Source organism: Nyctereutes procyonoides, unplaced genomic scaffold (assembly GCF_905146905.1).
Source record: "Nyctereutes procyonoides isolate TBG_1078 unplaced genomic scaffold, NYPRO_anot_genome, whole genome shotgun sequence".
Lineage (NCBI taxonomy): Eukaryota > Metazoa > Chordata > Mammalia > Carnivora > Canidae > Nyctereutes > Nyctereutes procyonoides.
In genome coordinates this window covers 16387439-16414168 of record NW_026575128.1, presented here as the reverse complement: position 1 = coordinate 16414168, position 26730 = coordinate 16387439, and the positions used below count along the sequence as shown (strand labels likewise).

General features: G+C 51.0%; 1 protein-coding gene across 4 annotated transcripts in view; it reads left to right on the top strand.

Annotated features, from left to right (window-relative positions):
* The window catches only part of ST3GAL3 (ST3 beta-galactoside alpha-2,3-sialyltransferase 3), a 194103-nt gene that overhangs the window by 152080 nt on the left and 15293 nt on the right, over positions 1 to 26730 (top strand). For 3 of the 4 annotated variants that reach the window (XM_055341757.1, XM_055341755.1, XM_055341756.1), the window contains 4 exons: positions 15396 to 15490; positions 18356 to 18419; positions 19285 to 19380; positions 19691 to 19877. In XM_055341757.1, the coding sequence (XP_055197732.1) occupies positions 15396 to 15490; positions 18356 to 18419; positions 19285 to 19380; positions 19691 to 19877 (442 nt within the window). The remainder of the gene's footprint in view (positions 1 to 15395; positions 15491 to 18355; positions 18420 to 19284; positions 19381 to 19690; positions 19878 to 26730) is intronic. The other variant, XM_055341758.1, reaches the window with a different exon arrangement.

Here is a 26730-nt window from a genome sequence, read left to right as displayed (position 1 = left end):
CATAAGCATCTGGGTGTTTGGAACTTGAACCCTGTCAAAACAGTCGTATTGTCCAGTCTTTCCTTTCTAGTCCTTCCTGAGCCTGTAAGCGGTGGTGGGATGCAGAGTAGTTGGGGGGCAGCTCCCAAGCCTGGGCTGCCTTCCCCAGCCCTCTCCACTGAAGGCACAAGGTCTCATCTGACAAGACCACTTCTGCTCGCTCACTGTCATGTCTCATTCCCAAGCAGAGGGGAGAGATGGCTGCAGCCTTCTTTCATTTCTCCGTTGGGGCTCAGAAAACAACGTACCTATATGAGTTTCCTGTAACTGCTGTAACAAGTGATTCTCTCACTGTTCGGGAAGCCAGAAGTCCAAAATCCACATCCTTGGGCCCAAATCAGAGAGTCACCAGGGCCACACTCCCTCGGGATGCTGTGGGAGATCATCTGTTCCTTGCCTCTTCCAGCTTCTGGTGGCTGCTGGTGTTCCCCAACTTGTGGCCACATCACTTCAATTTCTGCCCCTCTGGTCACTTTGTCTTTTCTTCTGTATGTGGTAAAATCTGTCTCCACGTCTCCTCGAAGGACATCTGTGCATGCTTTAGGGCCCACTTGAATAATCTAGGATAATTTCCTCATCTCAAAAGCCTACCTTTATGAAGCTTATATTCTAGCAGGGAAGCACAGACCCTAAACAACTAGTAAGTAAAGTATTTAGTAAATCAGAACAAGATACATACTGTGGGAGAAGAGAAAGGGTAGGCCAGGGTGGGTAAGAGGAGGTTGCAGTGTAAATAGGGTGGTCAGAGTTCATCTCCTGGGAGAGGTGCAATTTGAATAAAGACGAGAGAGAGGTGAGGGCGTAAACCAAATGACTATTGGAGGAAGAACATTCCAGGCTGAGGAAACAGCTGAGTAAAGGCCCTAAGACAGCAAGGGGTATGGCTGTGGTGTATTAGCAGGGGGGCGAAGTAGCAGGAGAGGAAGTGGGGGAGGAGGGGCGTCAGGGATCAGGGCTGACCTCTAGGCCATTGCAGGGACATCACCCTTTACTGTGACTGAGATGGGAAGACGTTGTGCAGGTGGGGCGTGGGGAGATTGATCTTTGATAGAAAAAACGGGACACTTCCTCAGCCTTATCACGAAGGATGGAAGAGGTGGTGGAGCAGACGCAGGTGGCTTTGTAGACTGGGAGGGAGGCAGACCGCTGATCTCACGTAGCACATGTTTATTCAGCACCTACTCTGCTAGACATGGTTCTGGGTGCCGGGGGATATTGTAGTGAACGAGATAGGCAGATCCCTCATCCCATAGAGCTTGCATTCTCTGTGCTATGAGAAACCGGTACATGAGAGAGAGCACAAGCAAATAATGAGATAATTTTATACAGTGCTAAATGAAAGAAAGAAGAAAATCCAGCAAGTGAATGATAGTGGCAGGAGGAGAAACCCCTTAGACGGAGGAGTTCTAGAAGACCTCCCTGAGGAGGTGGCATATGAACAGAGCTGAGTGAAAATGAAGAGCCAGCCTTGGGAAGAGCCCAGAGTGTTTTTGGAAAATTCCGGATACAGAAAAAACTAGGTTGTTTTCAACGGCTCCACGTAAGGAGAAGACCTGAAATGGAGTGAGAGGCAGGTGAGGGTTTGGCCTTGTCACCCTTGGTTTGGTTTTATCCAAAGGGCACTGGGACAGTCTTACGCAGACGAATGGCATGATATGGCTGATAATTGAGAACTATCGTTCTGGCCTTTCTAGAGAATGGATTGAGGGGCAAGAGTGGAAGCTGGTCGCCGACCATCAACAGTAGTCAAGAGGTGATGACTTAGCCCCAGATGGCAGCAGTGGGGATAGAGAGAAGTGGATAGATTTCCAGTATGTTCAGAGATGAATAGGATTTGCTCATCTGTTGGATGAGAGGCAAGAATGACTCCGAGGGATACCATCCAGTCGGCAAGATAGAGATTTGTTTGTGAAATAGGTGTTCCCCTTCGTAGAAGGTGCTGATGCTAGGTAAATGGCACCGGAATGGAAAACGGGGAAATGTTAGGTTTATCTTGAGGGGCTGCATTGGCCTGGCCTTGCCCTCTTCACCATCGAAGCCAAAGACCACCACCCAGCTTCGGAGTCCTAGGCATCATGGGTGCTCTCATCATTTCTCCGAGTCCCATTAGGTTCCAAATACAGCGATGGCTGTGATTGAATTCCTGCAGGTGCTTCTCTGCCTCTGGGCCGCTGAACTGCTGCTGGAGAACCCAAGACACGCACTGGCCCCTGGTGTGCCGTGGTCTGCGCCTCTGCTCAGTGCTCAGCATCAGAGCTTCTGTCTGGGGGACATTTGCTCGGGTCCCCCTCCCTCCAGCCGCACCTGTCAGGGTAGCCGGTGTCACATCTCACCCCACCCCCACCCCACCCCATTACCAGGGAGGTGTCCTGCCTCCTGTGTCCCCCTCTCCTACTCTGGATCCCGCCCCCGTCCCTGCTTGGGCCTCATTCCCCGACCCCCCTTCTGCTTGCCTCCTTCCAGCCCAAGTACAGACACGCTGGTTGCCAGCTCCCCGCCTTGACCCTGCAGCTCCCCCCCACCCCCCGTTCCCATTCCATTTCCATCCTCTCCTCCACCACCAAGGTTCCGTAGAGACTGAGCTCTCCCGAACACTTTCACTTCTCTCCCCACCACAGGCTGCCCCATCCCCCTGACAACGGGCTTCTCTCAAAGGGGCAAGTGGCCTTCATGTGTTCCCGAAGGCAGTGTGATCAGTATGGGTGCAGGTGGTGCCTGTCCATGGGGTGCTTGTGAGGATGAAGCGAGGGTGTGTGCACACAGCACGTAGGACAGTGTCTGGAACGTTTAAGTCTCCGTCATTGCTATAGTGATCATCGTGGCCCTTACCAGGTATTGTGCAGGGGCCTGCATGTGCTTGGCTGCTTCACCCATTATCCTGAGGCAGAGGCTCAACTGTGTGTGGTCACGCTCCCAGTGACGAGTGCAGGGGCTTGGGGGGGGCGGGGCTTAGCCCCTGTCATTGAGCTGGAGGGGGGATACGGAGGACACCTGGGACTGTGCCCTCGGCTCTGGGTTAGGTGGCCTCTGTGCAGTCTGGCCAGCAGCCATGCTCTCACAGGGAGGAGTGGCTGCTCTCAGCAGCTTCTTGGCTCGAAGTCCTCCCCTCTGGCTCCCCGTGCCTCCCTCCCTCCCTCCTTCATCCGGGCTGTCAGCACGGCCAGTGCGAGCCTGTCAGCAGGAGCCCGGGCACTGCCCCCTGGAGGACCCCTGCCTCAGCCTTTCCTCTCCTCCTTCAGTGTGGGCCTCCCTGCCTGTCAGAAATGTCCTGCGTGTGGCTCCAGGCTGTCTGTGGCCGCGGTCCCTAAGCAGGCCGAGGGGCAGTCGCTGGCAGTATTTCAGACTCGGGAGGGGTTTGCCGTGGAACAACAGAGACGTCGCAGGAAGCCTGGCCCTTTGGAGCAGGTAGATCCAAGTGTCCATGAGGAGCCCCAAGAAGGCAGGCAGCCCGCTAGGCCTCCATGGAGGAGCGGAAATTTGGCCTGATTGGCCCAGCAGGATGTACACTGTGGAATCTGCCACCTGAGCTGCTCCTCCCGCTTCTAACCAGCAGGCATCTGCTGGACACCTACTGTGTGCATGGCCGAGCACTAGGGGTGCCACATGGTGCCACATGGTCCGGGGCGGGTGGGGGGGACAAGGCAACGACACCAGCGTGCAGAGAGCACCCTGAAGACACAGTACACACAGAGCCACGGAGACCAGAGGGTCCTCCATCAGCCCCGGGTGGCTCAGGGAAGATTCTCACTGTTAGGAGGTAGAGATGCTGGGCCCTGCTTGAAGAAGGAGCAGAAATGGAGCCTGTGAATGAGAAGGGGAAGAGAGTTCCAGGCAAATGGAATAGCGAGTCTACAAAATCACGGAGGCATTTGGGAGCCTGGCAGGGGGGCGCCTGGGGGGCTCAGTGGTTGAGCATCTGCCTTCAGTTCAGGACGTGATCCTGGAGACCCAGGATTGAGTCCCACATCGGGCTCCCTGCATGGAGCCTGCTTCTCCCTCTGACTGTGTCTCTGCCTCTCTTTCCGTGTCTCTCATGAATAAGTGAATAAAATCTTAAAAAAAAAAAAAAAAAAAAAGCCTGGCAGGTTGTAGAAACTCTACATAGGTGGTTAGGGCTAGTGCTCAAGGAAAGGGAGAAGGAGAGAGGGGATATCTGAGGCAGGTAGATAGGAGCCGGATCACAGTGGTTTCAGAAACCAGACCAAATTGGTTAAAATTTATCCTCTAGTTAGCAGCTGCTGTCGGGAGAATCCCAGATCAAACTAATTGAAGCACAAAGAAAATGTATTGGTCTATGTAACTATTAAGTTCAGGGACTGAACTCTCTCTGGGCCCAAGTGAATATAGGACCCAGTGTCTTTCTCCCAATGTTTTGGTCCTGTGTTCATCTCAGTTGGCCTGTTCTGTAGACTCTTTCTTTCTTTCTTTTTTTAAAGATTTTATTTATTTATTCATGAGAGACACAGAGAGAGGCAGAGACACAGGCAGAGGGAGAAGCAGGCTCCATGCAGGGAGCCCAATGCGGGACTCAATCCCAGGACCCCAGATCACGCCCTGAGCCAAAGGCAGATGCTCAACCACGGAGCCACCCAGGCGTCCCTGTGCAAACCCTGTTCTTGGCTTACATGGTCATGACAACTCACTATCTCAGAGAAAAAAAAGAAACTCCCTTGTCCTCCAGTGTCCACATATTAGACTCCAGAGAAGAATTTGATTCATTCCATATTATTGTGGTTCAAGGGGGTGAAGTACCCTGACTGGCCAGCCTAGGACATGCACTTGTTCGTCCCCGTAGCAGTGATGGGGTCAGCTCAGTAGGACCATACGGAATTAACTGTCAGATGGGCTTCCAGAAAAAGGGGGAAGGGATGCAGATACCCACTGCAAGGCGCCAACAAGAAAGAGCATGAACTAGTTCAATGAACTAGGGCTGGTGGAAGGGGAGGAGGGCGGGGGGTGGGGGTGAATGGGTGACGGGCACGGAGGGGGACACTTGACGGGATGAGCACTGGGTGTTATTCTGTATGTTGGTAAATTGAACACCAATAAAAATTAATTTATAAAAAAAAAAAGAAAGAAAAAAAAAAAAGAAAGAGCATGAACTGAGCGCCCGAAGTTACCAGTGATGATCCACCTTGAAATTGGTCCTGACACAGCGTCAGGGCACCAGGCCAACTCTGACGCTGCTGACGCCCGCCCTACCCTGGCCTTTTCGTTCCACGCAGAGTTTGCACCTCAGCTGCTTTATTTACACCGGTTGGTCAGAATGCACTTGCCCGGGCCTTCCTTCCTCACGTGCCGCCCTACCTCCCGGGTGGGACCAGAGGGCAGATTCCCTGGGAGGGGGTTCCAGGCTGAGCTGCTCTGCCCGGGGTGGGCGTTGCTTTGCCCTGTCTGGCCTCAGCAGTACCTTGCCTTGTCTTGAAGGGAAGATTCTCTTCTCTCCTACGCCTTTGCCTACACCACCCTTCTCCTGGAACAGCCTTCCCGACATTATCTCCCAGGCTCATTTACTGGTCTTTCAAGGCTCAGCTCAGTTTCATTGTCATCTCCTTCACAAAGCTTCTCCTGTACCCTAGACCTCTCTTAGACCTAAGTCGGTCTAAGACCTTTGTACCCCTGCCTGTTACAAAACACACGGTGTGCAGATGTATTTTTTGATTTTTTATTTACCTGTGTCTGCGATTACCTCCTGAAGGGAAATACCAGGGTTAATTTTCCTTTAGGTCCCGAGCCAGCCCTCAACACAGGAACTGGCACTCAGTAGGCAAGTAGGTGTTGGACAGGGCTGCGTTTTCCACTCTCGTCTGGTCCCACACACGATATGGAGGCCAGAGCTTCGTGCTGATGCTTGGAACAGGGCTCCCTGGTTGCTACCTGGTGTCCACCTTCTCGTCTCTGTGCTGCTTCTCCCTGGGCCTATGTCCACCTGCCCTACAGACTTTTACCATCCTCTCTCCTCCTCTTCTCCCACTTTCTCAGGGGACCCATTCAGGTGGTGAGCAAGGGAGATACTCAGGAAGACTTTAGCAAGGCGTTTGAGAAGTGTGCGTCTTGCCTGCACAGATGTATACCAAGGTCTCACTGTGCAGGGCCATTTGTGGTGGGGCTGCTGTAGCTAGATCCCAAACAAGACCAGGTAAATTCTAGAAAACCAGTGTCCCTCTGCTTTGTCCACCTCACCACTTCCCAGAACAGGCTCAAGGTTGATGAGTCTGTGGGGTTTTCCTTTCACCCTGCTGGATGACAGTCTCACTTTGTGGGGCCAAGGCCTGTGGCTGAATCTAACAGACTGATGTGTTCCGGCCTCTGGTCCTCAGGACCCACTACTGGGATCTGCCTTCCCTGTGTCCCCCAGCCTATTTGAGCTGCTCACAGTTCCTGGGGTGAGTAGCTACCAGGCTAAATGGGCACAGATGGAGAGCTAAGAGTGTGTGTTACCCTAATCCAGCAAACCCACTTGTGGAGGCACTTTTTCAGTTGGGTTGATGGGACCAGGAGGAGAGAGATGATACTCTGAGTCTGCTGGTGCCCACGTAAAACTACTCCCCCACCCTGATAGACCCAGTCGCCTTTCCTGCTGGTCTCTGGGCACAGGCTAAAGTGCTGGGCTTCCTGGAGTGGTTTAGGTTGTTTAGCCAGAGTTGGGGTCATTCACCTTCTACGCTGCACCTCAGTCACACCGCTGGCCATTAAATGAGCCAAGAGGTATCTTCAGAGGGTCCTGGGATGCCCTTCCAGCTGCTCAGAGTCTGTGGATAGGACAGCTTGTGGGTCCTGGGGTCACAGCCTTGCTATGAGAACATTGGGGTCAGACCCACCCTTATCACGTGCCCTCCTAGAGCCACAAGTCTCCAAACTACTGTGCTCTGGGACCTAAGGAGGAAGGAGGAGCACGTTCCAGCGCAGCCTCCCTCTCCTCCTTCCCCTGTTCCTTCTCACGCACTCACACACCCTACTGAAACCGGATCCTGAGGCTGCCTCGCAGATCCTGAGGCTGCCTCATGTGCTGGAGCCCTGGGCTGGCAGGCTGGGGCCTGTCTGCCTGGAGCCGGCCCCACCCTCCCCTGCTACCCCCCAGGCCAGGGCAGGCAGGTCAGGCGTCCCACACACCACCCCCTGCTAGTCTGACCAGTCCTTCTGCACCTCAGAGGCCACCTCCGCCCTGGCCAGACCCCCAAACTGGCACACTAGTCTCTGGACAAAACCCCTTGGTTCTCTTCCAGGTGTAGCATGAGGCCAGGCCACCTGTAGAATTGACACAAACACACACACAGACATCACCGCTGCTATCACCCCGCCCTCATTTCCTGTTGTTTATGGCCCCTGGCTCAGCTTCCAAGGCCTCTGCGGGCACTGAGCCACCTGATGGGGGCTGAGCGACGTGCCCTGGAATCACTGCAGGAAGAGTACGAGCCTACCTGGGGGCATCGGGGAAGGCTGTCCCCGAGGAAATAGGATGTGAACCGAAAGAATAAGAAGGGATTTTCCAGGCAGAGAGAGATGGCAGGGGATCCGGGAATAGAGTGTGTGCGAATTGGGGTGGGGGGCACATTTCGGGCAGCGGCACTGCCTGTGTGAATGCTCGCAGACCAGCATGTTCAGGAAGCCACAAATAGGGTGCCAGCCGTGGAACATACCAGTAGTCTCAGAAGAGTAAATCCCAGTTACATTAGATTGAGGAGCAACTAGATGAGGGACCTGAGGTAGCACATCCATTGGTCTTCCTGGAGGTTTTGCCAGGAAGAGAGAGAGAGAGAGAGAGAGAGAAAGGTGGGTAGCTAAAGGGGTATCTGATCAGGAAGGTTTGTTGAGTGGGTTTGTGTGTCTCTCCCATAGGAGAGACCTGAGCTTGATTTATGCTTGGGGGAAACACAGCAAAGGGAACCATAGCCTGCTGGAGAGATCAGCCTGGGTGGGCCGAGGGATGGGGTAAGGAAGCAGGAAGCCGAGTGAGTTCCTATCTGAGTGTCCTGGTTGGGGCTGTGAAGTGAGAGAAGAGGTAATCTGTTTCGAGAAAGCTGGAAAGGATAGAGTGTGGACTTGGAGAAGAATTGGAATAGCAATTGAGCAAAGGTGAGGGTCCAAGGTTCAAGTCAATTCATGGAACTGTGTCAGTGTGTGTGTTCTTGCAGCACTTAACGTATAAAGAATACAAGGCTGTAGGATTAGATTAATCTCTGGGATTTGCCTAATGAGTGGAACAGAAAGACAGTGGGACTGAGGGTACGGGGTCTTGGCAAGAAAGCGGTAAAAAATGGATGGGATTCTAGCCAGGAAAGAGATATAACCGGGGAATGAGGAGAATTTTTCTAAGACTCAGAATTCAGAAACAATAAGGTAAAAGTTTAATAAATGTGACTAAATTTTTTAAAAAATCTATTGCAAAAAATGTGGAGGGAAAAAGAAAGGAAGAAAACACCAGAAGCCAAGTAAATATTATTTTTATAAAGATTTTTTAAAAATTTATTCATGATAGACACAGAGAGAGGCAGAGACACAGGCAGAAGGAGAAGCAGGCTCCATGCAGGGAGCCTGATGTGGGACTCGATCCTGGGACTCCAGGATCACGCCCTGGGCTGAAGGCAGGCGCCAAACCGCTGAGCCACCCAGGGATCCCGCCAAGTAAATATTAAATAAATAAGCAAACAAAGTAGGAGAAATATTTGTAATTGCGTCTCGGAGGTTTATATATTTGATATATGCGGAACTTCAAAAAAAAAAGATTGGTAGCTAATGCTGTGGTGGTGATCATAATGCAGTATAGACATGTATCAAATCAACACCTTGTACATCTTACACTTACACAATGACATAAATTATATGTCAAAAAAGCTGGGAGAGGGGCGTTTTGGGTGGGTGGCTGGGTGGCTCAGTGGTTAAGCGTCTGCCTTCAGCTCAGTTCATGATCCCAGCCAGGGTCGTGGGATCGAGCCCTGCATCAGTCTCCCTGCTCAGCAGGGAGCCTGCCTCTTCCTCTCCCCCCTGCTTGTGCACTCATGGTCTCGCTCTCTCTCTGTCAAATAAATAAATGGAAGCTTAAAGAAAAAAAAGCTGGGAGAAAAGAAAGAAGAGACTGATAACCCTCTAGAAAAATGAGCAAAAGATAGGAACAAAAGTAACAGAAAAAGAGCTGTAGATGACCTCTTTCTATATATAACGATGTGCAGTTTCACTTCCAATAAAACAAATACAAATCAAAACAACACAGATACTTTCTCCTATCAGCTGAGCAGAATTGAAATGTTTGGCAGTGTGCTCTCATACTGTTGCTGGTGGGCACTGCGACACAGCACGATCCCCACAGAGGGTAATCTGGCAATATGGAGCAAAATTACTTGTTGCATTTTCCCTTTGACCCAACTGACCCACTTCAAGGAATCCATTCCAAAGATAAATTGGCAAAGAGAAAAGACATATACATGAAGTTATTCATTGTAACTGCTGTTGGTAGAACCCACTTTACAAAAGGCTGCCTCAACCCAGGGGACTAACTGAATAATATTATCAAGTCTGTAATTCTATATGGTGCTGCGGAGTGCTCATCACAATATATTATAGGACAAAAAAACAACAACCCAAACCCTCAGTAGGCAAAACAGTATATATAATAGGCTATCATTTTATCGAATAAAGAAGGGAATAGTAAAATACACTTTTCACACACACGTGTGTTATGATAAATGCTTACATCAAAAAAAATGACAAAGGAAGGATAAAATAAGAATGAATTCATTATAGGAATAATACTAATCTGAATAAAATAAAAATAAAGTGAGTTTAATAATAAAATATAAATACTACATGGGAATAGAAGGAACAGGAGCCAGACACAGAGATAAATGTTAGACTCCTCTGAATATATCTTGTTTTGTGAATTTAGTTTTGGCACTGTGTAAAGTTTTATATCATCATAAAACAAAATTAAATTAAAGTGAAGTATAAGCAACCCCTTAAAAGCAAAAGCAAAATTGAACAAATGAACTTAACTATGTATCATTGGTGAATTAAACTCAGCAGAATTATTTCAAGTGGTAAAAGCAAAGTCATTTGTCTGTACTTCTCTAGTAGGGCATACTTGAAGCAGAAAGAATTGTAAAGAAACTTTAAATTGTTTTTAGTAATGATAGTGTTAGTAATGTTATTCTGAAACTACTATATTTTCTACATGTACCTGTATGTGTGTATGTATTAAAGCAAATAAGCAATTGTGTTAATGTCACTATAAACAAGAATGTCTACTTAATTGAAAACAGATACAAATATAAAATAAAGGAAGTTTGGATAGATGACTTTTATGGTATATGAATTCTATCTCAGTGAAGCTATTAAACAAGAGAAAGAAAGTACAAATCTTGTCATCCTGAATTTGGACTGGAATACTAGTATAAATGCATGATGTACTTTTTCTTTAAAAAATTATTTCCTGGCTTTGTCCCCCTGAAAAGTTCTGGGAAAAATGACTAACCCTAGCAACTGAGTGACCTAGCCATTGAGAAGGTGGTCTCTAAATACCATTTCCAATGAAAAGGAACCAGGGTTCCTTGGAAAATGACCAATTCCAGGTAGGAGGCAAGAAATGTACAGGACATGGGAATCCCTGGGTGGCTCAGCGGTTTGGCATCTGCCTTCAGCCCAGGGCATGATCCTGGAGTCCTGGGATCGAGTCCCAGGTCGGGCTCCCTGCATGGAGCCTGCTTCTCCCTCTGCCTGTGTTTCTGCCTCTCTCTCTGTGTATGTCTTTCGTGAATAAATGCATAAGGTCTTTAAATAAAAAATGTACAGGACAGCATGCGTGGGTGGCTTAAGGGCTGAGTGTCTGTCTTCGACTCCGGGCGTGATCCCGGGGTCCTGGGATCGAGTCCCACATTGGGCACCCTGCAGGGAGCCTGCTTCTCCCTCTGCCTGTGTCTCTGCCTCTCTCTCTCTCTCTCTCTCTCTCTCTCTCTCTATCATGAATAAATAAAATGTGATTCTTCTTTTTACTTTTTTAAAAGTGATTTTTTTTAAGTGATTCTTTTTTTTCTTCTTTTTTTTAAGGTTTTTATTTATTCATTCATGATAGACAGAGAGAGGCAGAGACACAGGCAGAGGGAGAAGCAGGCTCCATGCAGGGAGCCCGACATGGGACTGGATCCTGGGTCTCCAGGATCACACCCTGGGCTGAGGAGGCACCAAACCACTGAGCCACCCAAGATGCCCAAATAAATAAAAATCTTAAAAAAAAAAAGAAGAAGAATCACTTTTAAAAATTAGATTTTATTTATTTATTCATGATAGAGAGAGAGAGGCAGAGACACAGGCAGAGAGAGAAACAGGCTCCATCCAGGGAGCCCAATGCGGGACTCGATTCCAGGACCCTGGGATCACGCCCTGAGCTGAAGGCAGACACTCAGCCCTTGAGCCACCCAGGCGTCCCAAATAAAATCCTGAAAGAAAAGAAAAGAAAAGAAGAAAAGAAAAGAAGGAAGGAAGGAAGGAAGGAAGGAAAGAAAGAAAGAAAGAAAGAAAGAAAAGAAAGAAAAGAAAGAAAGAAAGAAAGAAAGAAAGAAAGAAGAAAGAAAAAGAAAGAAAGAAAAAGAAATGTACAGGATGAACTTGGGACATCTTTACATACTGGGCAGCAAGGCTGTTTTCTCATATTATTGGGGTGTGTCATCAAATGGATTCAAGAGCCAAGATGAAAAGGCCAAAGAGAGAAGAAGAATGAGGAGGAAACCTATCGATTTATTTATTTATTTTTAAGATTTTATTTATGTATTCATGAGAGACACAGAGAGGCAGAGACACAGGCAGAGGGAGAGGCAGGCTCCACGCAGGGAGCCCAACGTGGGACTCGATCCCGGGACTCCAGGATCACGCCCTGGGCTGAAGGCAGACGCCAAACCGCTGAGCCACCAAGGGATCCCCAAATCTATCGATTTAAAAGAGACTAGAGACAAGCCCAATTCAGTGTGTGGATCATGCTTCCATTCTGATCTAAATAAGCAACTATTAAAAGAAGCAACAACAGCAAACAGTAATGAGAAATCTGAAACTATTTGTTGCTATTAAGAAATTGTAGTGTTTTAGGTGTGATAATGGCTTTAAGAGGAGTTGTTTAGGTGTGGTTATGGTTTTTAAGGTTGGCCTTATCTTTTAGAAACTAATACTAAAGTATTTCATGGATGAAATGGCAGGATCTCTGGGAGTTTTCAAAATAATACAGAAAGAGAATAGAGGGAGTACAAGAGAAACAAAATTGACCATGACCACTGATTCTGCATCTGGGTAACATGTCCATCCATGAAGGTTCAACTTTTGTGCATGTTTGAAATCTCCCATAATACAAAGTTTTAAAAAGATATCCCCAGGAGGAAAAAAGAATACCCTTTGCACAAAGGTGCACCCAACTAGCAGAAAGAAATGTTAGAGGAGGCTGGCTCCGTCTGTCAAAGAATAAAGAAGGTCTACAAAATAAGCAACTGAAACATGAAGACCCAATAAAAGAACAAGGTGAAAAGGACAATGTTTAAAACCAGATAATAAAAATAAATAAATGAGTTCTACACTGAAGGCAAAGGTTTTTAAGAAATGCTTATCAGACTCCTGTAATGCTTTTTGCCAGGCTCTCTCCCACGATTTTTTTTTTCTTTTTTTTTTCTCCTTACTTACTGACTTCATCAGCTCTAGCTGCTATAACGAACTACCATAGGCTGGGCTTCTCAACAACAGAAATGTATTTTCTCACAGTTCTGGAGGCCGAACTCTGAGATCATGGTACCAGTGTGGTCGGGTCCTGGTGAGAGTGTCTTCAGGTTCAGATGACTGGCTTCTTCTTGTATCCTCCTATGGTGGAAGGAGAGCTGGTTAGCTCTCTGGCCTCTTCTTATAAGAGCACTGACCCCACTCATGAAGACTACCGTCATGACCCAGTGACCTCCCAAAGGTCCCTACCAGCAAACACTATCATGTTGGGGATGAAATTTCAGCATATGAATTTGAGGGATCACAGGCATTCAACCTGTAACACTAATATTGGAACTTACGCTTTTTCTTGGTCCTATTTTCACTTGTGTGTTCTTGTACATTCGATCATTGGGAGTCAACTTGGGTCAGTTACCAGCAGCTTACTGTTTTTGTTGTTTGATCCAGTCTTTGTGTGTTAGGAGAAAGTTGCGTCCATTTACATAGCAATGTTCTCATTATTATAAAGTGAATGAAGAGTCTACAGAGCTCAGTGCAGATATATACACAAACACAATCCTTTGTGTTTTAGGATTATGAGTATTTTTTACTTACTTGTGTTTGTGTGTGCACCCCTTAGTATTTTTTAGTATTTTTCCCCCAAATTAACACTTATTACAAGCTACACCAAAAATAAGTTTTTTTCTTTAAGATTTTATTTATTCATGAGACACACACACACACACAGAGAGAGAGAGAGAGAGAGAGAGAGAGGCAGAGACACAGGCAGAAAGAGAAGCAGGCTCCATGCAGGGAGCCTGATGTGGAACTCGATCCTGGGACTCCAGGATCACACCCTGGGCCGAAGGCAAGTGCCAAACTGCTGAGCCACCCAGGGATCCCCAATAATGAGTTTTTTTAAAGTAAAAATTAATGTAATGAACTTTCTCATCAACTGAAAAACACAGGGAAAGGAGAAGAAAAGGAAAAAAAAAATATGTTGAGAACGTTTGGCCAGATCTTAAGAGATTTTATTAGCATATAACATCCAGTACATATTGGGAAGCAGATAAAATCCTGTCCAGGCCTGGCTGAGAGACTTTGCAAACATTTTTCATCAGCTCAGTCCTGACACAAGAAGAAAGGTTCTTGGTGTGGGCTTGTCCAGGGACCGGTTTCCTTTGCTGGTACACCTAAGCTGTGGCCAGCATCCTCAGTGCCTCTGGAAAACATCAAATATATTAATGTACTTAGATTTGTTATACCAGGTATGAGAAACATGCGTGACCCCCGTACACAGAAGGGAAGCGTGCTAACTCCTAAGTCCAAAGGAGGTCTGCTCGGCGGGGAGTGGCCTCTGTGCTATCAGGTATTGACAACTTCTTCCCAGGCGTGAGTGATGGGAGAGGGAGCAGGACTGCAAGTTTTCTGCCTCCTTCAAGTTCCCTTCAAAATCTAATAATATTATTCCTCCTGGGTAGGGTGATTTTAATGGTTAGTGGGATGGAAATGAGAAGGGTTTGCTTGAGTCGGAGTACATTCAGAGGGCTCAGTTCTAGGTCCGGGGCTTGGAGGCCTCTCTTCCCATCTTCAGGTTTTCAGTGGCTGATTCAGGTTGAGTTAGAAATGCAGAGACGGAGCCAAGGCCTAGGCCTCCGCATCTTCCTCCTTGGCCAGCAAGGCCCCAACCAGGCTCCTCAGAAGAATCAACACACAGTAGACGATCAGGTGCTGGCCGTCTTCAGGGCCTCCAGGGTTCCTGAAAAGGCCTCAAAACCAGGATGCCAGGTTCCATGCGAGGCTCGTTGTCCGAGCATCCCTGAAGAGCTTGCCTCCTGTTGCTTTCCCCTCGGTCCTCGCTGCCTTCTCTGTCCCTTCTTACTTCCCAAAGCCTGCACCCCGGCCTGCCCACACCCTGGCTTTCCCCAGAAAAGTGAAACTTTCTTTTCCCTTCTCAACTCAGCATCTCCGTGCAAGATACCCTCTCCTCTTACACACATACCCCTCCCTCAGCTCCTGAGGAGGGTAGCATTCTCTCATCCTTGTCTCTGCCAGGCTCCTATCCGTGTGAGGCCTCCTCTCATATTATTTTTTTAGGCCAAAAAAAATAATAAAAAGGCCAAAGAGAGAAGATGGCAGCCTCCCAGCCACAGGATGCTCCGGTTTTTTTCTTCTCTACCAAACATCTGCTCCTGTGGCTGTTCTCCTTCCCACTGTGGCCGTGAATTCTCCTTCCTCCTCATGCTGGGTGGCCACCTCCCAGAATTCTCTCCAAAACTCTGTTCCCAGGCACCAGCTTTCTTTGGGTCTCCTTCTCACCTGGCCAGCGTGTTGTCTCCAGGTTCCCAGACTGAAGGCACAGTGTGGGCAGTGGTGGCTGGTGGGTATGTGCCTAGGTTGCCTGCCAGAGAGCTTGCAGTGTGCAACTCCATCCGGGCCGAGTGGCAGCTTGCCTCTCCACCCCTGTAGTTGGCCGCGGAGGGACCGGCCAGACCTGCCCCTTCAACTCAGGCTCCACTGGACAAGATGGGTCAGACGCCACAGCTTCCCGCAGACCAAGGGTAGGGAGGGCATGCTGGACTGTGAAGGTGCTCCCAGCAGATCCACTGCCCACACAGATGTACTGAGGAGCCCATCTGAACTCCATCTTGTTGTATTTGGGGATCCTCAACAGCCCTATTTTATTCCAGGTTCTCCAAGCCAGCACCCATGTTCCTGGATGACTCTTTCCGCAAGTGGGCTAGGATTCGGGAGTTTGTGCCACCTTTTGGGATCAAAGGTCAAGGTAGGTTGGGAACCCTGGCCCACTCTGTATTAACATGTCATCCCTCAGCCTGTGTCCCTGCACTCAGGGCAAGGCTATACCCTCAGAAGTCCCCATGCTGGGGATCCACCCCTCTCCTTCCCTCTTCCGCCTTCCTTTCTTCTAAACTTCAATGGACTGTTTGTTTACTCAGAGCCCACCACTCGGCCAGAGCCAGGCACACAACAGTGGAGCGGACAACACAGTCCTGTGCCTTAAAAAAGCTCCAGTCTAAAAAAAAATAAAAAGAAAAAAAAAAGCTCCAGTCTAGTAGAGACACAGATACTTAGAGTGCAGGACAGTAAGGGCTCTGACACGGAAAGAGCACAATGAGATCACAGGATGCCAGGGACATCCGTGCTGGAGTATCCCTGAGAAGACACAGGCCATCCCCCACAAAGACTCCAGGCTCCTCCATCACCTACTCCTTACCCCGGTCCCCCCTCCAGTCCTTTCCTACCCTGTCCAAGGCTCGCCTGTCCCTTGTGCCCTCAGGACTGTCCCCTTCCATTGCCTTAGGGACCTTGGCCATGCAGCTCCCTCCTGACTGAAGACTTTCTAGCCCCTGACAGTTTGACAGTTCTGTTGTCAAGTTCCTGCATGGTAGGGATTGGGCCTTATGGTCAGACACTGAAGGATCAGATCTCAGTACTACTTCTTTACTAGCTGTGACCTTGGACATGTTCCTTAACCTGCCTGTGCTTTAGTGTCTTCATCAGTTACATGGGGGAAAATAATCCCATTGTATTAGGTTGTGGCCAGACTTACATAAGAGCACTGTTGAAGGGGTGATATCATTTGGCCAGGGGACTCAAACATACCTGAATTTGCCACTTAGTCAGTCCACCCCTCCCTGAAAAGAAGACAGGACCAGCAAAAGGACGCTCAAGAACAGGAATTTCAATCTCTGATCCCCAAGGACAAATCTAATGGGTAGAACTCCTTTTTACTGGGCACAGGTGTCTCAGCAGCCTCTTTTCCTAAATCCTCACTCTGATCCTGTTAAACTACAAAGGCCTGAGAAGGCTGGTACACAGCCCATTGGCCAGCAAGAGGAGAGCACTTACTAATTCATACTCTTTCTGCTAAAGCCCCCTCCTAGGAAATAAAAACCCAAGCCATATCCTCGACTTTGGCCAATTAGTAGCAATATTGCTTTTTTGTTAGAGGTGAATGGGAGGTGGGAAAAGGAGGGGGTCTGTGGACCCATCTTGTAAAAAAAAATCACAGGGTTGTTACTTTTAAGTTGGGAGGCAGTGTTTCTTTATGTAGAATATTTCAGTCATATAAAAAAGAATGAAGACGAAAACCGTGAGCAACCACGTATTGTGTCCCCAGCTTAAGGAATAAAACAGGAGATAATCAAAGCTGTGTGGCCTTTCCCGTTCCCTGCCCCTCCTTCTCAGGAGACCGTTGGCCTGGTTGGGGGGGTTACTATTCCAAAGCCTGTTTATCTATGTCTGTGACATATTTATATGTCCATTGAAAATAAGGCATTGTTTTTGCATGTTTTTACATTTTACAAATAATATTATATGTATACATATGTATATGTGTGTGTGTTTCAAATTAATGTTTTTTGCTTATGCTTTTCAGGATTATCTGTATTAGTACATGTGGCCCAAGGTCACTTTTTTATTTGTTTTTACTGCTGCATAGTACTCTGGGTTCCACATTTAATCTGTCTTCCTTTGGTGAACATTTAGCTTGCCTCCAGCATTTTGCTATTATGAACAGCTCCACAGTGAACCTTCTTGCACAAATTTCCTTAAACAAATGTGGGAACATTCAGATGCTATCTGCCTAGGAGGAGACTTGCAAGATCTTAGTCTGTGCACATCCACATCTCTGCTCAGTGTTACTAAGATGCTCTCCACTATGGTTGCACTGATTTACTTACTTTTACCTCCAGATCTCTACGTATATTATCTTTTTATCTTCCCAATGACTCTGCCAGAATAGGAATTACCATCTTCACTTGAAAGATGGGGAACTAAAACTCAAAGAAAGTACATGATTTATCTAAGGTCACAGAGCTCTGAGGTAGCACAGCTAGGATTTGACTCCAAAGCCAGTATCTTTACACGTTATATTACAATGTTCTCCTTATGCCTGAGTTTGAAAGAAGAGTAAGTCACCATAGGCAAAGCCTGAGGCCAAGAAGTAGGAGGTCTGGCTAGTGGTCACAGGATCTGAGAACACAGAGGTCCTGGGCCCTTGCTGAGGGCTGCCTGAGTGGAGTGCAGGTGGGCAGATCCCAGGCCTCGGGTTGGAGAGCGAAGGAGGCAGAGACAGATGGGCAAGGCCAAGATTGAAGATGGGCAGTGCTAGAGGGGGAAGTGAGGGGAAGCCGGCATCAGAAAGTGGCAAAGGGGTCTGACTCGGGAGCTGGTGGGCCCACTTGAGCTCTTCATCATTGCTGGCCTCCTCACTCGCTCTCTGGTGTCTCCTCACTGGGGGCACGGAGGCGAGCCGAGCATGGTCTCTGTCCCTGAGCAGGTCCCAGGCCGGGGATCCATATCCTGGGGCCTGACCACAAGCCTCGGGAAGCCGGAGGAGGCATCCCAGGAAGGGCTGGGGAGCCCTGGGGGAGAAAGCGCACGTCCATGCTGGAGACTGGTTCCGGGCAGAGCCGAGTGCACCTGCCCGTTCCCCTGCCTGCATCTCGTTCCTCAGGGAGACAGCTGGGCCAGTGGCCCAGCCCAACCTTGTGCCAGAGCTCCCTCTCCCCACCTTCACCTCCACCTCCACCCTACATGGGAGCATGTGCCTCCTGAACGTCATCCGCAAACACTTCATGGGGATGCCCGTGACCCTCTGACAGTAACCTCCCTCCTCTGTCCACAGACAATCTGATCAAAGCCATCTTGTCAGTCACCAAAGAGTACCGCCTGACCCCTGCCTTGGACAGGTGAGCCGCTCCCTACCCACCCTCCCGCCCTCAGCTGCCTGGCATGCACAGAGGTGCCGAGGTCCTGCCAGCTTAGCGTGGACACGAGCACATTCTCCAGCATGTCCACAGACATGCACACACAGCACACATGCTGGGGTGGTGAGCAGATCAGTGGGGCCATCTGGTGCTGGCCTGCACCCCCTGGAACCATCAGCACTTGGCAAGGTGTTTCAGTCCTCAGTCAGCCCAGGTCTGAGGGTAAGAAGGGCAGGCCAGACACTGGGCTGAGATCAGCCCAGCCGTGGGGCTGAAGGACAGGGTGGAGGAGGCAGCTGAGGGGGCAGGGCTTACATGCAGGAGGCGGTGACAGCTGAGGAGCCCATGGCTCCTGGGTGTGGGAAGCCCCAGGTGGGAGAAGCAAAATAAGTAGGGCTCTCTGGTGGCTAATGGGAGCCTGGGGGCTTCTGAGCTGAATATAAGCCCACCCTTGGGTCCTGGACCCTCCAGACCTGTCCTCTGCTTCCCTCTCTGGCCTTCAAATCAGCCCACTTTGCCCTCTTTCTTGAACTCCACTAACCCTTGGGGAGCCTTGAGCCTAGAATGCCGTCCTCTGACCCCTTCCTCACCACCCCAGAACTAACATCCTTGCCCCTTCCACAGCCACACTTTCCTGGAGAATCTCTGGGACTAGGGCTGTCCGAGAGTCCCAAGTGGCCCAGCTACCCACAGTATGGCTTTGGCCTCAGAATGCTGCCTGAAGCCCATTGGTCTTCCCCCATCCCAGTCTGCATCTGGCCAAAGGCATGAGGTCATGGGCCCAAGGGGTAGGGAGAAGGAGCCCTGGCGGACAGCTCTCCAGAGGTCTCTGCCTCTCTCCCCTCAGCCTCAGCTGCCGCCGCTGCATCATCGTGGGCAACGGAGGTGTCCTAGCCAACAAGTCTCTGGGGTCACGAATTGATGACTATGACATTGTGGTCAGGTGAGCTCCCCAAACAGCAGTGCCTCAGGCACCTGAGAGTCCTGGCCCGAACCCTCGTCCCTGAGTCCACTGAGAACTGTCTGTCCATCTGGCTAGTCGGACTGGAGGTCAGCAGAAGCCTAGAGAAGAACCCTGGTCGGAGGGCTCTAGAAAGCTAGGTGGCTCCAGGTGACCTGGTGGCTTCAGGTGACCTGGCTCCCTATTCTCTGCACCTGGGGGATTCTAGGGTCAGAGTGGCTCCCCAAACACAAGCCCACAGACTACACGCAGTGAGCGCAGGGCAGGCTCTGACTGGGCCTGCTCTCTGTAGACTGAACTCCGCACCAGTGAAAGGCTTTGAGAAGGACGTGGGCAGCAAAACTACACTGCGCATCACCTACCCTGAGGGCGCCATGCAGCGGCCCGAGCAATATGAACGCGATTCTCTATTTGTCCTCGCTGGCTTCAAGTGGCAGGACTTCAAGTGGTTGAAGTACATCGTCTACAAGGAGAGAGTGGTGAGCTCCCCATGCACAGCTCCTTCCCCTCTTGCCCTGTCCTTGCCTGGCTTCCAGGTCAGCCCCTTCCCCTGAACCCCACAAAGAACCAGTAGGAACCTTTCAAAAGAAGCATTAATGACCCAAAGCTGAAAGATACCCAAACTCAGACCAAGGGACAGAGAGGCCAGGGGATGCCAGGGGGCACTGGTGTGGACTCCGGGAGCTGCTAAGCCTGATACCTGCCACCTGCCCGGATGCCCAGAGTGCAAGTTCTCTTTCAGCCTTCCCTAGCCAGACCATGGGTGTCTCCCCAGCAGCCCCTGCAGGCCCTTCCCTGGCCTCAGGTCCCCCTGGAAGGACCGCTTTTATCTGGCTAGCCCCAGCTTCACTCCTACTCTTCCTCCTCCCCTGCCCTGACCTTGTAGTGCCCCCCACTCTGAGCCCCTTACCCTCTGTGAAGACTCTCTGACTCAAATGTGGGTCCACCCTTATTCCCAGCCCTGGGGAGGAAGGCCTTATCTGGACCCTGGCCCATCCCACAGGGATAGCAGACCTCTCTGAGCTTGAGGGGTCCCATTCCCCAGCCCATAAATCCTAGCCTCTCCCCTACTTTTATAATTTTACCGCTGACCTGCCGCGGGATCCCCAGCTGCCACCGAGAAGGGGTTCCACTCCAGGAATGATCAGATTCTGTACTCCTTGTTCTAGGCGGGCAAGGGCCTGGGCCTGTTTCTCTAGGGACGTTGTGTGGCTAAGTGACCTAGGTGACTGCTCCTTGGTAGACCACCCACTGAGTCCCCTCCTGTTCTCTTCTTCTCAGCTCTGGGCCCCCGCAGGGATACCTGCCAATCTGTCTGGGCCCATCCCCCTCTCCCCTCCACCAGCTGTCACCAGCCACCCCAGGGGAGGGGTCCTGCAGAGTTCAGGCCATTCTTCTTCCAATACCCAAGCCTCCTACTGGAGGAGAATGATGACAGACAGCCTCTGGCGACAGTGAGAAGCTAATTGTTCTTTCTGGAGGTTTCGAGGCGAGTTTGGGGGTGGGAGCAGCTTAACCTGCCTGTGGGGGTCTCAGTGCAATTTGGTTTAAATCCACAGCCCTTTCCCAAGAAATGCCAAGTGCAGGCAGTGTCACGTAGGTAGCAAGCGAGAGAGAAGACAGAAGGCAGGTCCAGAAGTGCAGGTAGGTGGGACAGTGGGGAAGGGGAACCCACCCAGAGCCAAGCTGAACGCGGCAGCCAGGCTCCACCAGGCCCAGCCTGGCTCCCCACAGGGGAGGAAAGGGGTTGGCTTTGGCCAGCTCCAGTTGCAAGAAGGCCCACTGCCCGTGCAAACCAGGGAAAGAATGGGGGCTGGGGGAACACCCCTCTGTTTTTAGAACCACGGCCTGAATACTAGTGTCCTCAGGGTCCTTCTCTTTGCCTTGAAGGCAACGGAACTGGGACCACAGGTAGACACTTCTCAGGGCAAAGGGGAGGGAATTGGATCTGCCTTGGAGACCTCTGGGGAGCCTGAGGGCTGTTTCCTCCCCCTGGCCTCTTGCCCACCTGCCCGTCCCCTCCTGGCACGTCCTCTCCTCTGCACACAGACACCTTGTCAGAGGAGCTTCTGGAAGGCAGGGCCCTGCTCCCATTGGCTTTTTTTTAAACCCCTCAATGCCCAGTCATCATAAATGATCTGGACTTGGTTCAAACACCAGATCCTGCTTCCTGCTGAGCAGACTGGGATCGAACAGGCAGGCCAAGGGGGTGGGTCAGGACAGTCAGGTGGTTGTCATCATAGGTTCCTTCCAAGAACACCAAGGTCAGTTCACTCAAGGCTCTTAGAGTGCATCCAAGGAAATCAGGAAAGAAGGCAAAAAAGGAGGACAGCCAGGTAGCGTCAGGAGACTCACTGTGCGCCAGCCATTCAGGAAGCAGACAGCAGGACCTCACTATTCCCAGGAAGACTCCAAGGCACTCCCACCTGGCCTGGCCTTGGCTGCAGGCTGACCGAAGGTACCGGAGCCGTTGGGATGAGGAAGTGTGGGCTGTGCTCGGGCACATGCTCACGCGTGTGGATGTCTGTGTCTCGGTCTGGCCATGTCCAGGGTTGTAGGACCAGCCTTGTGTTAGGGAGAACTCATTCCCAGGGTTCGTAGGGGTGAGTGAGGAGAGAGAGGGGACAGAGAGGACTCCTTTGAAGTTCCACAAGCCTTCCCTGGCCCCCAAGTCAGAGATAGCTCAGGCCTTTAGAGTGAGCTGCCGGAGGAGAGCCAGCAACGCCTCCCCAACCGTAGCCATCTCTGGTGACCCAGGAAGCCTCTCCTTTAGAACCCTTCCCTACCCCAAGACCAGGGCTGATGCTCTGTTTCACTTCTCTGGCATCTGAGACCCAGGTAAATGTGGGGAAAGCCCTTCCTCTCTGGTGCCAACCACAGGCTGGTCCTGCTCCTACAGTGATGTTTCCAACCATGCAGCCTCTTGGCTGCTGGGGAGCTCTCCGTACCTGCCCAGAGGCTCACCTGTAGAATTCCAGCAGGCAGGAGGCAGCTCTGTATTTGGGAGCCAAGGCCTGGCTGGGCAGGGCTGGAAAGGGTACTAGGCCTCACTCACGGCTGCCACCTGCCACTGGCTATGTGAACAGTTGCCCACTGGGTGTAACTTTCTGGTACCCACGAGCCTTGATGGAATCTGGAAAGGGAAAAGATGGGAAAGGAAGACTGAACAACCCAAACGACAGCTGGTGCTAAAGCCAGCCATACTTTCTTCATCCATATGGAGGCTCTTGTCACCATTTGTGGCCATTTGGTTCCCCAATCACTGGACAGTTGCACAGATAACTCCAAACAAGTTACTCAAAGGCTCGTTGTCTCCCAGCCCCCAGGAGCCCTGTGCTAGGCAGCAAGCTTGGGGGAGTTCCCAGCAGGCCATGTGTGCTGGGGGCAGCTCAGAGGAGCACCAGTGGACTGCCAGGGTTGGGGGTGGAGGTGTTTGGAAGTCCACGGTGGGCCAGGGCAGCCTCCAGTTCTCGTGGAATCCTCGGAGGCACATCCCGCTTCATATCGCCACACACGCACTCATTTGCCAGGCGTCAGTGAGGTGTCCCAGGTGCTGGCACTGTGCTGCTCTTGACTCGTTCCTGTCCCCAAGTGTCTCACAGTCTAGTGGCAGTGATGGTCCCGAAACTAGAGCTATAATGCAGTGTGGTAGGTGCTGTGGCTGAGCATCCTCCTCCTGGTGTTTGCTGAAGGCTGAAGACGCTCCATCCTGGAGAGGACGGGACACGTGAGAGACAGGGCTTCCCGTGCAGCCACTCAGGCCCCGTTCCTCCCACCTCTGCCAGCCTCCCCTCCCCATGCCCCAGGATGCCTGGTAACCCGGAAGGGAGCAGTCTTCCTAGACCTCTTAGCTACCTCCTCCTCCTCCTCCTCCTCCCACCTCGTCCTCACTATGGAAACTGGGAGGCTGGCCTCGCTGCAGGGCCCCTGACTAGCTGTCAGTTCTACGAGGCCCTGAGATGTGGCCTGGGCTGGGGGACAGGAGAAGACGGGCTGCGGTGGGCAGCCCCTGGACAACCTTGACACAGGCCTGACCTTCCAGTGGTAACTCAAGGCCTTCGGGAAGGAGGGAGGGGCATAAGGCCGCCGGGACTCCGCATTCAAGCACGAGCGCACTGGGCCCCAACTTTGGGAAGGGGAAAGCAGATCAGGCCTTGGAATCATGTGGACTTGGGTTTATATTTTTAAAGATTTTATTTATTTATTCATGAGAAAGACAGAGGGAGAGAGATCGAGACATAGGCAGAGGGAGAAGCAGGCTCCATGCTGGAAGCCCGATGTGGGACTCGATTCCCAGACTCTGGGATCACACCCTGAGCCAAAGGCAGATGCTTAACCGCTGAGCCACCTGGGCGTCCCTGGACTTGGGTTTAAATGGAGGCAGTCACTTGCTGGCTGAGTTACCTTGGGCAAATTACCCAGGCCCCTTAGATTTAGTCTCGTTCGTTTTACACATCATTCGGGGTTGTTTTAAAAATTAAAGCACGTGCAATATACAAGCACCTGGCGTGGTAAGTGCTGTCGGTGGCAATGACTAATGCTGTTTATTATTTTATGATTACTATTGTAATTGGTGGTGGTGCTGTTAGAACAGCCCAGTTGCACTAGGCAATGAAGGATCGTCTGTCTATGCTGTAGGGTCTGACCCAGAAGGTGACCTAAAACAGGAATCAGAGGCTAGGCCCAGAGGAAGGAGACTTGAGGCCTCCTGAGAGAGACAGCAGGGGTGGGCTAACAGCCCGGGGAGTCCCCAGGACACACAGGGCCACCAGGTCCCTGTATGTGAGGCCTTGTTGAAGATTTTATTTATTCATGAGAGACACAGAGAGAGGCAGAGACACAGGCAAAGGGAGAAGCAGGCTTCCTGCAGGGAGCCCGATGGGGGACTCGATCCAGAACCCTAGGATCACGCCCTGAGCTGAAGGCAGATGCTCAACCCTGAGCCATCCAGATGCCCCAGCACCTTACCAGCATCTGGATGCTGCTCGCCAGCCTATGTCCTGTCCCTGGCCATTGCTCCTCTCAGAACCTACCCACATGGTCTGCAGTTCTGCGCGACGCCCCCTCCTCCACCCCTGTTCTAAGCAGAAGTCTCACACCCCGCTCCCCAGGGAAGATCCAGGTCGGCAGCAGTCAGCAGCTCTGGCCTTCCAGGCTCCCACCTCCCGACTTGGCTGCAGCCCCATCCATCCCGCTTCTGTCCTCACCGTCCTCCCTGTGCCTCCCGCCCAAGCTCGCTCTTCTCTCAGGCTGCGGACACCATCTTCTCCTGCCTCCTCAGGGACGGTCTGTCTTCTCACCTCTTCCTGGATCCTCCTCTCGTGGACGTGATTTCGATCTGGTCTCTCTCGCCTTACAAACGGAAGCCCTCTTTACTTTGTGTTCCTCCCTCTCCCTCCCTCCTTTTCCAGGTGTCTGGAAAGAGTGATCACCTGTCCCTGACGCATCTCCCCATCTTTCCCTTCTCTTCTCTTGATTCCGAGTCCAGCGGGCTCAACCTCTTCCTCTCTCTCAGGAACACCTTGTTGGCCGACCCCCAGGGAGCACTGAACTGGGCTCAGCGCTGCGTTGCGGTGACAGCCCGTGGTCTTCTGAGCTCCTGCCTAAACACCCAGGGGGCCGTGCTTGACTCCCCCTCTCCTTCACCCTCCGTATTCATCCAGTCTCCAAATCTGGGATTCTCACCTTTAAAAATGCCTCGCGTGCACTGTATCAGCAGCTTCCTACCCCCCCGCCTGCAGTCCATGCTCCACCTCTGTATCCAAAAGAATCCTCCCCAGGGGTGTCCGTCTGGTTGGTTCCTTCTGCCTAACGCTTCCCACTGCCTACACGTCTCATGCCCACAGCGTAGGCCTCACCTGGAAACGTGTCAGAAATGCATTTGGGCTCCACCTTTGGCCTCATGAGAAAGTCTGGGGCCGGCCCAACGGCCTGTTGTAATGATCCCCCCAGGAGGTCTGGACACAGGCTCAGCTGTAGTAAAACCAGGCTCCACGACCCGGCCCCTGCCAACCCCAGCCCCTTCCTTGTCCTCGCCCCCTCTTTCTTGCACCCAACATACACCCTCCGCTCTGGCTGTGGCGGAATAGGTATCCCGTTTCCCGCCCCCACACCGGAACACTCCTCCCTCTGTCCTACACGAGGGTTTACGTTCCTCTCAGCTCTTACAAGGCCCTGGCGGACAGGGACGGTGGCATTTGTCTCTCTAGGCCTATCATCTCTAGCAGCGTCTTTAACAAAAGTCAGCCACCCACAAGCGAATAAATACGTGTGGAAACTGAGGCCCAGAGTAGGGCAGGAAGCTCTGGTAGAGCCAGGATTCCAACCCAGGTCTTCCAGCCCTTCAGTCAGGGCTCTTTCCTCTCAGCCAGGCTGCCTCCCTCTTTCATGGCCCTGGGAGGCCGTTCTTTTAGATCCAGACCCCGGCTCTCCCCTTGCCTCCCCTGGGCGTCTTTTCCCTCAGCCACGTTTGATCTTCCTTCTGCGGGTCAAGATCACTGTCCTCGATGAAGAGGTGAGAACCGCCCCGTCTCCCTGGCGCCCTGCCTCTTGGAGTTGTCTGTTAGCCTCACGAAGCTATTTCTGTTCACCGCTTTTTCCAAATACAGCGTTCAAAAAGGTTTTCTGACCCTCTCCTCATAGCGCACATCAAGGTAAATCCCAAATGGGCTAAAAAGTAAAAATATTCCCAAAAAAATACGACCAAAGGGAACCTTAAAGTGAGTAGAACAGAAATCAGATCCCTGGAGGGAAAAGAACTTTCAAGGGATAGGCGTGCTAGGAGAGCTCAGATTAATAACATATGAAAATTTATACTGAATTGACAACAACGAAAAGACGGGAGATAGCACAAAACCTTGAAAAGTGTGTTTGGGAAAGACGACAGACCACTGGTTATTGTTACGGAAGTTGACAAGAAAGCCAGTAGGACCCGAGCAGAGAGAAGGGCAGGAGACCGAACAGATCACACAGGAAGAACTACAACTGGGAACAACACAAATATGCTCAACTTTGCAGCAGAGAAAATTCGTGTGAAGGCAACAGGGTGCCTTTATCACCTGCCACATGTGTTTAAAATCATAATATGTGGGATCCCTGGGTGGCTCAGTGGTTGAGCGTCTGCCTTCAACTCAGGGCATGATCCTGGGGTCCTGGGATCAAGTCCCGCATCGGGCTTCCTGCGTGGAGCCTGCTTCTCCCTCTGCCTGTGTCTCTGCCTCTCTTGGTGGGTCTCATGAATAAATAAAATCTTTTTAAAAAGATTAAAATAAAATCATAATACGTGATTCTGGCAAGAGGGCAGTGACAGGTGCTCTCAGAGGCTACTGGTCA